General features: G+C 41.2%; 1 protein-coding gene across 1 annotated transcript in view; it reads left to right on the forward strand.

Moving 5' to 3' along the window:
- Nucleotides 1–260: 260 nt before the first annotated feature.
- The window catches only part of LOC140479052 (pinopsin-like), a 73,836-nt gene continuing 59,720 nt past the window's right edge, over nucleotides 261–14,376 (forward strand). The window contains exon 1 of the mRNA XM_072572861.1: nucleotides 261–624. Within this exon, the coding sequence (XP_072428962.1) occupies nucleotides 276–624 (349 nt within the window). The 5' untranslated portion in view covers nucleotides 261–275. The remainder of the gene's footprint in view (nucleotides 625–14,376) is intronic.

Raw genomic sequence — 14,376 nt, forward strand, 5'->3', positions numbered from 1 at the left:
CCCTCTGTCTGAGCTGACAGGTTCTGTTTGCTCAGGAATGCGTGCAGCGACTGGCCCAGTGCTTGCCTCTGGTCAACTGGGGTAGAGGGGCAGGGCTGGTTCTCTCTCTCTCTGTCTGACTGCACGTCAGCTCCACTCAAGGGGAGCGGCTTGTTTGAAAGAAAAACAGAGCAGCATGGCAAAGCAGGCGGAGTGCAGAGTGCAGAGCGCAGAGGCTTACCTGCTCCTTTGCCGGCTGGCTGTGTCGGTCCGAGATGCTCTCCCCCAACCTGAGTATGAATTGCAGCGAGGGCAGCCAGGGGCTGTGCGGGCACAGGCTGCCTCTCTCTCCTCAGCAGCCAGCTCCAGGGTTCACCCTGAGCGCCAACGGGCACCTGGTCGCCGCCCTGTGCCTGGGCAGCATCGGGCTGCTGGGTTTCACCAACAACTCGCTGGTGCTGCTGCTCTTCTGCCGCTTCAAGGCACTACGCTCTCCCGTCAACCTGCTGCTCGCCAACATCTCGGTGAGTGACCTGCTGGTCTCGACCCTGGGCACCCCGTTCAGCTTCGCCGCCAGCGCCCGGCAGCGCTGGCTCATCGGGGAGCTGGGCTGCATCTGGTACGGATTCGCCAACACCGTCTTCGGTGAGCCGACCGCACTCGGGGTTGGGGGGAGGGTCGGGGGCGGGTGGGGGGCGGTAAGTCCATTCGTAAAGCAGTTCCTGATCGTTCAGTGGCTGCTTAGCATCGTCACCCAACTTTCCTTGGAGTTTGCAGTACAGCTCGTTGATTAAGGAGTGAGATTGATGCATGCCTCATGTCTTTTCGGGAGTTTTTTTTTCAGGTGAACGTGCTCAGCAGATTGGGCAAACTCGCTCGCTCTCTTTCAAAGTTAAAAATCACACAACACCAGGTTATAGTCCAACAGGTTTAATTGGAAGCACTAGCTTTCAGAGCGCGGCTCCTTCATCAGGCGGTTGTGGAGGACACAATTATAAGACACAGAATTTATAGCCAAAGTTTAAAGTGAAATTATACATTGAAAAACACCTTGACTGTTTGTTGAGTTTCTCATCTGTTAGAATGACCACGATAGTTTCACTTCTTTCATATGTAAATCACAAAACTTCTTTTTAAGTTACATTCTCAGGTTAACTGTAACAATTGGTGTCAGCCAGATAAGATGTTAAGGTATTGAAGGTGTTAGCCCCCTGTGCCCTCTTTCAAATAATATCGCAGGGTCGTCTTCTTACCAGCCGAGAGGGCAGCTAATGTCCCAACTGGAATTCAGCACCGTGGATAGCGCCGCCAGCGCCAGCGCCAGCGCCAAAAGGGTCCCCGGCCCTTTTGCGCAGTTTTGCTCTCCTTATTTGGGAAGCACGAGATAATGGGGGCGGGGGGCAGTTCAGAGGAGGTTCCCTAGATTGATCCTAGAGATGAGGCGTTTGTCGTGTGAAGAGAGATTGAACACTTCAGGTCTATACTCTCTGGAAATGTAGAAGAATGAGGGAGGATCAAATTGAGGTGATGATAAAAGGTATGGTTGACATAGACGTGGAGCAGATGTGGGGCATTCTGGGATGAGAGGTCATGTCTTAGAAATAGGGGGAGCAAATTTAAAACAGATTCTAGGAGAAACTTCTTCTCTCAAAGGGTTGTGAATCTGTGGAATTCACTATCCCAAAGTGCGGTGCTTGCTGGGAGTGTGAGCAAATTTAAGGTGGCGGGTGGGGGAGTTAGACAGACTTTTAGTTGGTAATGGGTTGAAGGGTTATGGGGAGAAGGCGGGAAAATGGGGCTGATTGAATGGTAGAGCAGATTCAATGGGCCGAATGGCCTAATTCTGCCCCTATATCCTATGAACCTATGAACTTATGGCAACAGGGCAATTGACCCCAGATCCTTCTGAATCAGTCATGATTACTACCTTCCCTGATTGTGAGAGAAGTGAACCACGTACCTGAAACTTTGATGTATGAAGCCTCCTGCAGGAGATAGTCTCACAAGCTTCAGGCGTTTGTACATGAAGCAGTGTAATTCCTGCCTGAGCTGACCTCATGCCTATTAAAGAACATCTTTTACTGAAAAAAATGCTCATTGAACCATACAAATATAAAAGCCTGCTGGCACGTCTAAACAAAATCTGCACCTGTAGTTAATTTCAGGTAGATACTTTCTTGATCCAGTTATAATTTCCAAGCCATTAAGTTTTGGTGCAGAATTTCTGTTTCAGGCAAAAGTTTAATATTCTGCATAGTGTTCCTAACATTCTCTGACAATAACTCAATATATTGAAATTGTAAATTGATCACACCTCCAAGCCCACCGATGACATTTCAAAATATCATATCGATGAAGCATCTTAAGTTTATTTACTTAATTAGAACTTGAAAAAAATTCATAAGCTGAGACACATGATTCTGGGTACAGCATAACATTTCTCAGCAGATTACGCAAGTAAATGTTATAGGAAATATATTGTTAAACAGGAGAGGGTTCAGAAAATATTAACCAGAATGTTGCGGGAATGGAAGATTTGAGATATAAAATTAGACTGGAAAGACTGGGACTTTTTTTCACTGGAGCACAGGAGGTTGAGGAAGTTGATCTTAGTGAGGTTTATAAAATCATGAGGAGCATAGAAAAGGTGAATGACAAGGATGTTATCCCTAAGGTGCGGGAGTTAAAAACTAGGGGGCCTATTTTTAAGGGGAGATGAGAAAACTTTTCAATAGACATGAGGGGCAACACTTTTTTACACAGAGAGTGGTTTGTGTGTGGAATGAACTGCCACAGAAAGTGGTGGATGCAGGTACGGGTTACAATATTTAAAACACATTTGGATAAATTCATGAATAGGAAATGTTTGGAGGGATATGGGTCAAGCGCAGGCTGGTGAGGTGAGTTTAGTTTGGGAACATGGTCAGCATGGACTGGTTGGACCTAAGGCTCTATTTTCATGCTGTATGACTCATTGATTCTGAACATGTATGTTTAGCTATAGTATTCAAATTTACAGACAAACAGATGACTTAGGAGCAGTAGACCCCTTTCATCTGAAAAGATCACAACTGATATATGATGATCTGAAGTCCAATTTCTCAAATAAACCCTATGCCTTTTGACTATCTCGTTAACCAGCTCCTGCTTATTTCCCATTTCCTTGCACACTATTTAATGCAGCCTTAACCATATTCAATTATCCTCTTTCCACTGCTCTCTGGGGAAGAAACTTCCACACATTCTTGCTTTGATGATTTCTCATTTCTTGTTAGTGTGACATGAAACCTTTACAGAACTGTAGATTCATACAGGATTGGACAAAATAGCCCAAGGTTTTGAGTAAATCTGTACAGATTAATAAATAATTTCTTAAAGCATGAGGATATTTTGTGTGTATGCTTGTCATTGCAAAATGTTCTAAAGCAGTTTTGGAATGCCACAAATACTTTCAGTAAGACAAGTTACCCATAGTATCATGAAGAAATTGATTGTACAAATCTGCATAATTTGGAATTTCTGGGTTGATTTCCTGCCAAACTATTGCATTTTACAACAAGCTATATCTAAATAAGACCAAAATATACTAGTTGTTATACTAATATAAGTTCTTAAATACTCCAAGGCCATCTCTTTGCCACATTTTCAAAATCCTTGTAATAAATACAGTTGAAAATATCAGTTTGTAGAAAATAATATTGTCATAATAAAATAATTTCAAAGAACAGCAGATGCTAGAAATCTGAAACAAAAACCGACTACAAGAGAAATGCAATACGTCTGGCAGCATCTGCTGAGGAAAAACAGTTAACTTTTGGAGTGATCCTTCATCAGAAAAATAACACTGTACTGTTTAGAAAAATGAATTCTGAATAAATAGTACTTAGCACTAAAATTAAAAATTTATGTGGATGAAGATAAAAGATGTGACATTTTTAAAATCACAGTCTAAACTTTATTTTTGTAAAAAACTGTTTTAAAAGTTAATTTTGTTCTTTTTATGCAATAAGGTGCTATTGAATACTTTTCGTAAGGAGTAAATTTTCAGAGATAAAAATGAGTTTCAAGACCCTGAAATTAACCCTAAGATGTTTACAAGTAATTAAATCTGGCATCTGGTGACATTGGCAAATGGTAAAAAGGTAAAAACTATTTTCAAGTACTGCATTCAAGTACTGTAATTAAAAACAGCAGTTTTCAAATTTTTTTCTGCATATTTATGGGAACCCCAGGAAATAGTACAACGTTTCCAAGGATTCCCAGCCATAACTTCTGAAATGCAGCTCCAAAGCAGCATTGTCAATGAAGGCTTTGTTTTTTTAAAATAGCATTTGTATATCTTCTATGAAATTGTTAATAGTAAATTGCTGTACTCACGAGAATGGGAGTACTAGATCATGTGATATAAAACATGTTATTTTGCTTTGGAAAGATTGCTTTAAAATGAGCTCAGTTGAACCTGAGGTGTTCCTAAGTTTTCATGTCAGAACAATAATTTTATATCCAGTCACTTGAATGGTAATTGATACTGTGCATTGTCCACTCACTGTGGAACCTGTTTAAATGCTGATTCTTTGATATCAATACAATCAAATTTGAGCAAGATTAACTGTGGGTGACTTCTTGGATCTTTTCTCTGCCATTTAGTCTTTGCACAAGAACAAGACTGTGATGTGATCTGAAACAGAACAAAAATTGTGTATCGGTAAAAGTGGTTACTGATGAACAAATATATTTGATGGGCTTATCAATCTTTTTATCATTTTACTAATGATCAAAAAGAGACTATTTTTCAGTAAATCGTGGATTGGATTTAAGTTGTTATTTAGTTGTAGAGAAGGTATACCTCAGCAATCGTATTTAAAATCAGCAGGAGAATCGATGTTTCAAGCATAAGCCCGTCATCAGGATTCCTGCTCTTTGGATGCTGCCTGACCTGCTGTGCTTTTCTAGCACCGCACTCCTGACTCTGATCTCCAGTAGCTGCAGTCCTCACTTTCTCCTAGATTCCAGTGTCGTAGCTGTACAGAACAGAACAACAGAATCACAGGATTGTTACAGCACAGAAAGAAACCAATTGGCATTTTGTGCCTGCATTGGCTCTTTAAATAAGCATCACTACCTCATGTCAATTGCCTGCTTTTTCCCCATTTCCTTGCATACTGTTTCTATTCATAAATAAGCAGCTTGGCATGGTGTCATAATCTCTGTTGATATGTCTTTGTTTTCATTACAGCTGGGATGTTTTCACAGCCTTTATACACTTAAGTCTGATTTTCAATGTCACATAAAATACATCAAATTTCTTTGAACACCGGTAACATTGATGATGCAGAACCCAAGAAGTGAATCTCCTACTCAACATTTATTGTTGAAGATATTAGCAATGCAGTTACAGAAATAATGGGTGAATAATTAACTCTCATTAATATATTAATTATTACCTGTTCATAGCATCCAACCACTTGGGATGATGGAGATTTCTCATTAGGTAGAATTGAGAAGAACGTAGAACATTACAGCGCAGTACAGGCTCCTCAACCCTCGATGTTGTGCCGACCTGTGAAACCAATCTGAAGCTCATCTAACCTACACTATTGCATTATCATCCATATGTTTATCCAATGATGATTTAAATGGTTCTTAAAGATGGCGAGTCTACTACTGTTGCAGGCAGGGCATTCTGTGCTCTTGCTACTCTCTAAGTAAAGAACCTACCTCTGACATCTGTCCTATATCTATTACCCCTCAATTTAAAGCTATGTCCCCTCATGCTAGCCATCACCATCTGAGGAAAAAGGCTCTCTCTGTACAACCTATCTAAATCTCTGATCATCTTGTATGCCTCTATAAAGCCACCTCTCAACCTTCCTCTTTCTAACAATAACAGCCTCAAGTCCCTCAACCTTCCAATAAGACCTTCCCGCCATACCAGGCAACATCTTACTAAATCTCCTCTGCACCCTTTCCAATGCTTCTGCATCCTTCCTATAATGCGGTGACCAGAACTGTAAGCAATACTCAAAGTGTGGCCACACCAGTTTTGTACAGCTGCAACATGACCTGAAACTCAATCCCTCTACCACTAAAAGCTAACACACCATACGCCTCTTAACAATCTTATCAACCTGGGTGACAATTTTCAGGAATCTATGCACATGGACATCAAGATCTCTCTATGTATCCACACTACCAAGAATCTTACCATTAGCCCAGTACTCTGTATTCCTGTTACTCCTTCCAAAGTGAATCACCTCACACCTTTCCACACTAAACTCCATTCGCCACCTCTCAGCCCAGCTCTGCAGTTTATCTATGGCCCTGGTAACCTACAATATCCTTCAGCGCTGTCTACAACTCCACTGACCTTAGTGTCATTAGCAAATTTACTAACCCATCCTTTTACGCCCTCATCCAGGTCATCTATAAAAATGACAAATACCAGTGGCTCCAAAACCAATCCTTGCAGTACACCACTAGTAACTGAGTTCCAGGGTGAACATTTCCCACCAACCACTTCTTTCAGGGAGCTAATTTCTGATCTAAACTACTAAATCACCCTCAATCCCATGTGTCTATATTTTCTGCAATAGCATACTGTGAGGAATCTTATCAAAGAAGTTCAGAATAAGGAATTTTTAGTGTTAAAATGCCTTGTCCATTGTTGGAATAATCAGTCATACAAATTGTACAACCTTATAAGAAAGGTTTGTTTTGCCCTCTAGCTCAAACTCTTTTTTTCATCATGTTAAATGTTCCAGTTCAGTAGTTGTTCTGTGAAGATTTGCCAACATCTCTAGCACTTCTTAAACCTAGTTACTATGAGTACTGAAACTCTTTAGTAATTATGAAGTGAGGACACCAGCTGGCTTCCCTGCCTTTGAACAAGTATATCAGTTCAATCCCCACTCCGAACTTGTTGGCCATGCAATCATAACACATTCAAACAAGTATCAACTTGTAAAATCCTTCCAATATGTTCCAATGGCTGCAACTAAGAATGGAAGAATTCCCAGTCAGCAATGAGATGAAAGTAAATTGGAGACTCTAACATCACTATCCCTAGCTCCAGAAACTCATGCTCCATGGAAAGCAAGTTGGCTCAGTTGGTTGGTCAGCTAGTGTAAGTCAGTCTGATGCTAACAGCATAGCGGTTGATCCCTGTTCCTTGATGGTAGATTCAGGACGTCCCTTTTTTTTCACCCTTTGGGCAGTCATGGCACTCTGGATTGGACCTTTACCTATAAAGGTTAAAATTGTTATTTTTTATCTTGATGAATTGGAAGTATTAGTCGGTTAATTATCATAAATATTTCTTTCATTATCAAGTCCTGGATTGGGATTTGAACTAATACCTTCAGATTCAAATGGGGACACTACATACAGAGCTGCAAGACTTCCCAAGCTCTGAATTGGCAATTACAATGACAATCTCAATCTTTGATAGTGTGAAATTTCGAAGGAAATTGCATTGTGGCAAACTACATCATTGCTGCTGCAGCTGCATGTAGCTACTCCTGGAAGAGATCTGTTTCATAATGTGCTATGGACATCTTGTGTCATCTTCACAAGTTCACCATAGCTGATGTGCAACCAATCTGAGGCATCAGTCACCCAATTATGACTAGTTTGACCTATCTATCTGCTGCCTCTTACTTTGTCTGTGCAAAAGCTCTCCATAAATTTCGATCTCTTATTAACTGGCTGAAACTATGATATTTACTTTTCTGGACATTACATTTCAAGTGATCTTTTTGCACTACCAATTTCAAGCAGTTCTTGTCTTATGATCCTTTTCTGGAATTTATTGCATACATCTTAGGGTCACATTTAAAAGGCTTCAATTTTATTCTTTTGATCTTTACTTATTGTCCACATTTCTGAGGGATACTGGAAAGTGGATAGAATGCAGTGTCTTGTCATTTCTCCCCCACAGTTCCCCCACTTGAGCTTTTTTGTTGTTGATGCATCACAGTGCCACCCAATGCCACAATGCTCACTTCTTGCTATTTCCATCCTTCATCTTATGTTAGCATCATATCTGCCACCTCCTGTTATCAGTTATCCTAAATCGAGCAATTTATCTACTTGCTCCATCCTTTTCGATCTTCACTCTAGATTTACTAATGGTTTTGCCTATCACTATTTTGTCTTTTTGTTCGAGTCAAAACGACTCAATACTCAATCCATTTTTTTTTACTTGATTAATGTAGAGGCCTAACTCTACTAATAACTAATACAACAATCTTAGAATTAAATAGTCAATTGGTGATACAGAGTATTGCTGAAAAGACACAGTTTTTGGAAATTTTTCATCTTACAATTCATAAATGTTGGTTTGCTTCTTGACATGATGTGCTTGAAAACTATCCTGGTGAGCGCAAGATAAAAAGCTTTCATAAAAGTGTGCCTTTTTCCAACAATTCTATAATTTCTATAAACTTGGCTTTGACTTTGTTGCAAAGACATTAGGATCCTAGATTCCCGACAGTGTGGAAACAGACTCTTCAGCCCAACAAGTCCACACCAACTCTCTGAAGAGTAACCAACTGAGACCCATTCCCTGAACCTATTACTCTACATTTACCCCAACTGATGCAGCTAACCTACATAATCCTGGGTGGCATCGAGAATGCCCTCAATTATATCACTGTACTTTCTCTCAATCGGAGCAAATATCTGTCGAGATTTACTTGCAAAATAATTAGTTTGGATTGCAGTGAGTGTAATACGAAGTGTGACAATGACTGATATACATCCTGAACCCAATGGCCCAACTCAGAATAAAATAACAGGCCTGATTTCCCTGGAGCTGGGCACCTGGTGACATGCTCCATTCAGTCAATTTATCACGGAAGGTTTAGGATTATTTTAATTTTTTGCTCAGCGTTTCTGGAAGAAGACTGGATAATGATGCAATGAGGTCACAAGACATCAACTGGGACAAACAGGGTATATCTGTTTAATGAGGGCGATATTAAAATAATTGAGGATAAATTAGTATTAGAGTGGGGCAGTTCAACAGGGAGTAAAATGAAAAAAAAATACATCAAACTCAAGAAGAATACCACAGATGAGATCATAAGATACAGGAGCAGAATTAGACCATTCAGCCCATCGAGTCTCATCCACCATTGAGTCATGGCTGATATTTTCCTCAATCCCAGTCTCCTACCTTCTCCCATAATCCTTGATCCCCTTACTAATCAAGAACCTATCTATCTCTATCTTAAATACGCTCAATGACTTGGTCTCCACAGATTCACCACTCTCTGGCTGAAGAAATTTCTCATCATCTGAGATCCAAAGTGTCATCCTTTCACTATGAGGCTGTGCCCTTTGGCACTAGTCTCCACTACTAGAAACACCTTCTCCATGTCCACTCCATCTTGGCCTTTCAGTATTCTGTCTGTTTCAAAAGATTTTTTCTGCAACCATCCCCATCCTCCTAAACTCCATTCAGTACAAACCCAGAGTCCTGTACTGATCCTCATGTGGCAAAGCCCTTCATTTCCTGCTTATTCTTGTGAATCTGCTCTGGATCTCCAACGCCAGCACATCGCCCTTAGGTATGGGCCCAAAATTACACACAACATTCCAAATGCACTCTGACCAGAGGTGTATGCACCCTAAGCAGCATATTTCTGCTCTTGTACACTTAGTATACCAGCAGGAGGCTGGAAGAACGCAGCAAACCAGGCAGCAGAAGGATGTGGAGAAGTCAATGTTTCAGGTGTAACCCTTCTTCAGGACTAGCCCTCTTGAAATGGAATGCTAACATTGAATTTATCTTCCCAAATGCCAACCAAATGTACATGTTAATCTTAAGGGAATTCTAAATTAGCACTTCCAAGTACCTTTGCGCTTCAGATTTCCAAAGCCTCATCACATTTAGAAAATAGTCTATGCCTCTGTTGTTCCTTCCAAAGTACATAGTTTCACACTTTTCCACATTGTGATGTACCCGTCACTTCTTTTCGCACTCTGTCCATCTGCAGCCTAGCTACTTCCTCAACACTACCTCTCCCTGGACCTGTCTTTGTGCATCTGTAAAATGAGCAACAATGCCCTTAGTTCCTTCATCTAGATTGTTAGTGTGTAACACGAATAGCTGTGGTCCAATACAGACTCCTGCTGAACTCCAATGGTCACAGACTGCCATCCTGAAAAAAAACCCTTTTGGACCCTTTAAGATAATTTCAGAAGGAAAGTAAAAGGTAGGGAAGAGGAATTCTGGAAAATAATTCACAAATTGAAGGAACAGAAGGCAGCATTTCTAATGGCTCAGTTTCAGGACATGAGTGACAATCATTCCCAATGGTCACATTGTTAAAAGGGTATTTCTGTTGATCATTACCAAGTGTAACTTTATTCCCATGGCACAGCAGGAATGTTCCCGACATCTGATATTTAGATTCAAATCCTTGCCCAGACCATGATAATCCTTCAGCGTATTGTATAGCATATGATGAGCTTAACTGCCAATAAGTGTGAAACTCATATAGCAATGACCTGATAATCTATGGAGCGGAGCAAATTGGCCACTGCCTTGTTTCGCAATTCACAGGAAATCCCTGACTTGCCACAACTTAATGACTGATCAATAACGGCGAGCACCCTTCCATTTGACTAGTGAAGCCAATTTAACAGAGCAAACAGGAGGAGTATTAACTTTGTCCAAACTGACAGCAAGACATAGCGGCAGGAGGTCTATGTGGAGTTTAATTAGATTGCTGAGCTCATACTGAACTAGTAAAAACAATATTGGTGTTCAGGGTCCTGTATACATTGGGCAAACTGTCTCCCGAAGTGTGTATGAGCGATTCATCACTTTGTGCTCACGCTCAATAAATATGAATCATACAACAGCAGTCGGGGAGAATGAATGTCTTACATTTATTCCTTTAAGACTTCAATGGTATTCATTGAATAAATCAGTAATGATTTAATAATAGTATGATGTTAAAAAATGATGTAATATTATTAAAGCAGCTCCGAAAAATATTGAGTTAGTGAAGACTCAGCTCAGCAAACCAGATCCTGGCTAGACACAGCCCATTCTCTCGTTAACTCCTTCAGACAAGCCTGAGGTTAGTAAATCAGCAACATTCAAGATCATTTCAAGGATTTGCTGCCTGTGAATGGCAACACTTTCAGTATTTTATTTTGTAGATAGTTATGGATAAAGTACATTACTAAATATTTCAAATAGTGCGTTAGAAATTACACAAATATAACCTTCATGAATTGAGCACCTTTCTTTTGATTCAATTGCAAATTTGAGACAGCAAATAAATATGGCATTAACTGTACAGATTAACTACAAGTCCATACTGACAGGGGTGCTAGAAGTTAACAGCTCCTCGGTACAGTATGGCTGAAAGACCTTTCCTCACTGCTTCTTTGTGGTGACTGCCCAAGCTTTAATGCCTCCCTGTGAACACAGTCCTGGAGCTTTTGGAATGTGTCTGTCTGTGACAATCTGTTCAGGAGAGCTCTTCACACTGAAAGGTTCTGGTAGAACCAAGAGCAGCTTTCACTGAGCTGATGATCTTCCAAGAACAGTCCATCTCAGCATCCACCCCTGGGAATCGACCACAGAACGCACAGTCCCATGTCACGGAACTCAGGATTAACTTCGACAAAAACCACTGAATCTCTCTCCAGAGATTTTTGGCAAAGGCATACTCCAGAAGAAGACAAGAGAACGTATCTTCAGCTGTCTCGGGGAGAGTGTACAATGGTGCCAAAGTTAAGATATGGTGGGGACAAAAGATCAACCAAACCAGTCCCTAAAGAACATGGCCTCATTTTGTTTCAACTTGCCTGAGGCCAGTTTGAACTGGGTGCAGATGCTCAAGCATCTGCACAGTGACAGCAGATCCAGGCAAAAAAACTGTGACATTATCCATGTCAGAGTCAGAGTCATAGAGATGTACAGCACAGAAACAGACCCTTCGGTCCAACCTGTCCATGCCAACCAGATATCCCAACCCAATCTAGTCCCACCTGCCAGCACCCATCCCATATCCCTCCAAACTCTTCCTATTCATATACCCATCCAGATGCCTCTTAAATGTTGCAATCATACTAGCTCCACCATTTCCTCTGGCAGCTCATTCCATACATGTACCACCCTCTGCGTGCAAAGTTGCCACTTAGGTCTCTTTTATATCTTTCCCCTCTCACCCTAAACCTATGCTCTCTAGTTCTGGACTCCCCCATCCCAGGGAAAAGACTTTGTCTGTTTATCCAATCCATGCCCCTTATGATTTTATAAATCTCTAGAAGGTTACCCCTCAGCCTCCAATGCTCCATGTAAAACAGCCCCAGCCTATTCAACCGCTCCCTACAGCTCAAATCCTCCAACTCTGGCAACATTCTTGTAAATCCTTTCTGATTCCTCTCAAGTTTCACAACATCCTTCCGATTGGAAGGAGACCAGAAATGCATGCAAAATTCCAAAAGTGGCCTAACCAATATCCTGTACAGCTGCAATATGACCTCCCAATTCCTATACTCAGTGCTCTGCCCAATTCAAGAAAGCATAAAAGTTGGATTGCCAAGTATCTCTGAGAAGAGCAAGGGGCAGATGATTCGAAACACATGCGAAGCCACCATCCTGACTGCTCTCCATTCACACTCTTCTATCTTAGTCGTGCTGCAAGTCATCCATGACTCTGGATCTATATCCTGACAGTGGCAATGGTTTCTCCAGTCTCCAACTACGAGATGTCTGTCATCACATTTAAACAGTATCTGTCCTCAGAGTAATACAAAGTGCTTTCTAGTCAATGAAATACATTTTGAAATGTTGGAACTTATGTAGGATGCATCGCAGCCAGGTTACATCTAGCAAGATCTCTTGTGCAGAAGCATCCTGCAATCATCACCTTTTGGCAATGTTGTTTTAGGGATGAATTTTTTTAAAAATTAATTCACATGATATTGGTGTTACTTGTGATCCCTAATTGCCCAGGGGGCTGGTAAGCTGTGGGTCTGAAGTCACATATAGGCTAGACCAGGTGAGGGTGGCAGTTTACTTCCTAAAGGATATTCGTGAACCAGAGGGATTTTTCCACTCGACAATGGGTTCATGATCTTCATTAGACTCTTAATTCCAGATTTTTAAAATTGAATTCAAACATTATTATCTGCCATGGTTGGATTCAAAACCAAGTCCCCAGAACATAACCTGCATGTCTGAATTAATAGTCCAGCAATAATACCACTATGCCAATGCCATTCCATTTAATATGTGCCAGTAAATTGGGAAGTACCTAGTGGTACACTAAATCTTTCAGCAGTGGCCCAGTTCATGACAGTCATCTGAGTCCCAAAAAAGTGAGCTTCAGGCCTATTGTAGTGACTTGAGCATGATAAAGCTAGCAGGCATTGTGTTGTCCTGATTAACTTAACCTTTCAATCGATATTTAAAATAAAGTACCTCTCTGCCCCCAGGTGAAAATAAAGCATCCATTGTTGCTATTTCAAAGCCAATTGGGAGAATCTTCCTCCATCACCACCACCACCATGTAAGCCCATGTTCTTAGTAATAATTTCCCTTCAACATGTGATTTAAAAAAACAAGTGATTACCCAATTAGTACAATACTAATCTACCTGTTTGTTTGTGCATTTCCAAGATGTCAGCTCCCTCCTCCAGGAGCTGGAGGGGCTCAATCATCCATGTATAGGGAGGCTTTGACCAGCAGGCCTCTGCTGCCTGAGAATACTACCCTCTCAAGCCCACATCCTTCCTGATGGACTCAGGCATTATACAAATAAGGTGAGGAAGAGAGGGCAGCATTGCTTGACCTAGATTTTAGGTGAGAAGCTTTTGGTTCCCACCCATTGATTGAGACAACTTCTCTAGAGCAGTCAGGTCCAATTGCGGAGTCCTTGCCCAAAGTCAGTTACGGCTAGCACATCCATCATGAAGTTGTGCAATATTCTGTCAAAAGCCATCTTCTGTCCCAAGCTGATGAGATAGATTCTCACCCTTCTGTATTGCACACAGGTGCAGTATCTCTAAATAGCGCAAGGCTCTCATATAGCTTCCTTCTGGGTTCAACACAAGTCTGGTCTCTCAAATAGACCTGACCCAATGAACTTGGCCAGAGTTTTGTCATCCATATTCAACAGAGAGAATGGTCACCAATTTTTAATTTCCTCCCTCTCCCATTCTGCTTGAAGATGGTGGCAATGCCCTTCCTCATAGATTTGCAACGCTACCAGCTAGAAGCTGACGCTTGTACACCTCCAATTTGTTTAAATGTGATCACAGCTGACTAATCCCAGTCTGCTGGTGTTGAGTGGCACTTACAGAAAGTGAATCCTGGACATCCTGCCAGCCCCTCTTCTGACAATAAGCACGGAATGCAAACTACTTTATTAG

This window comes from Chiloscyllium punctatum, chromosome 6 (assembly GCF_047496795.1).
Source record: "Chiloscyllium punctatum isolate Juve2018m chromosome 6, sChiPun1.3, whole genome shotgun sequence".
Classification (NCBI taxonomy): Eukaryota; Metazoa; Chordata; class Chondrichthyes; order Orectolobiformes; family Hemiscylliidae; genus Chiloscyllium; species Chiloscyllium punctatum.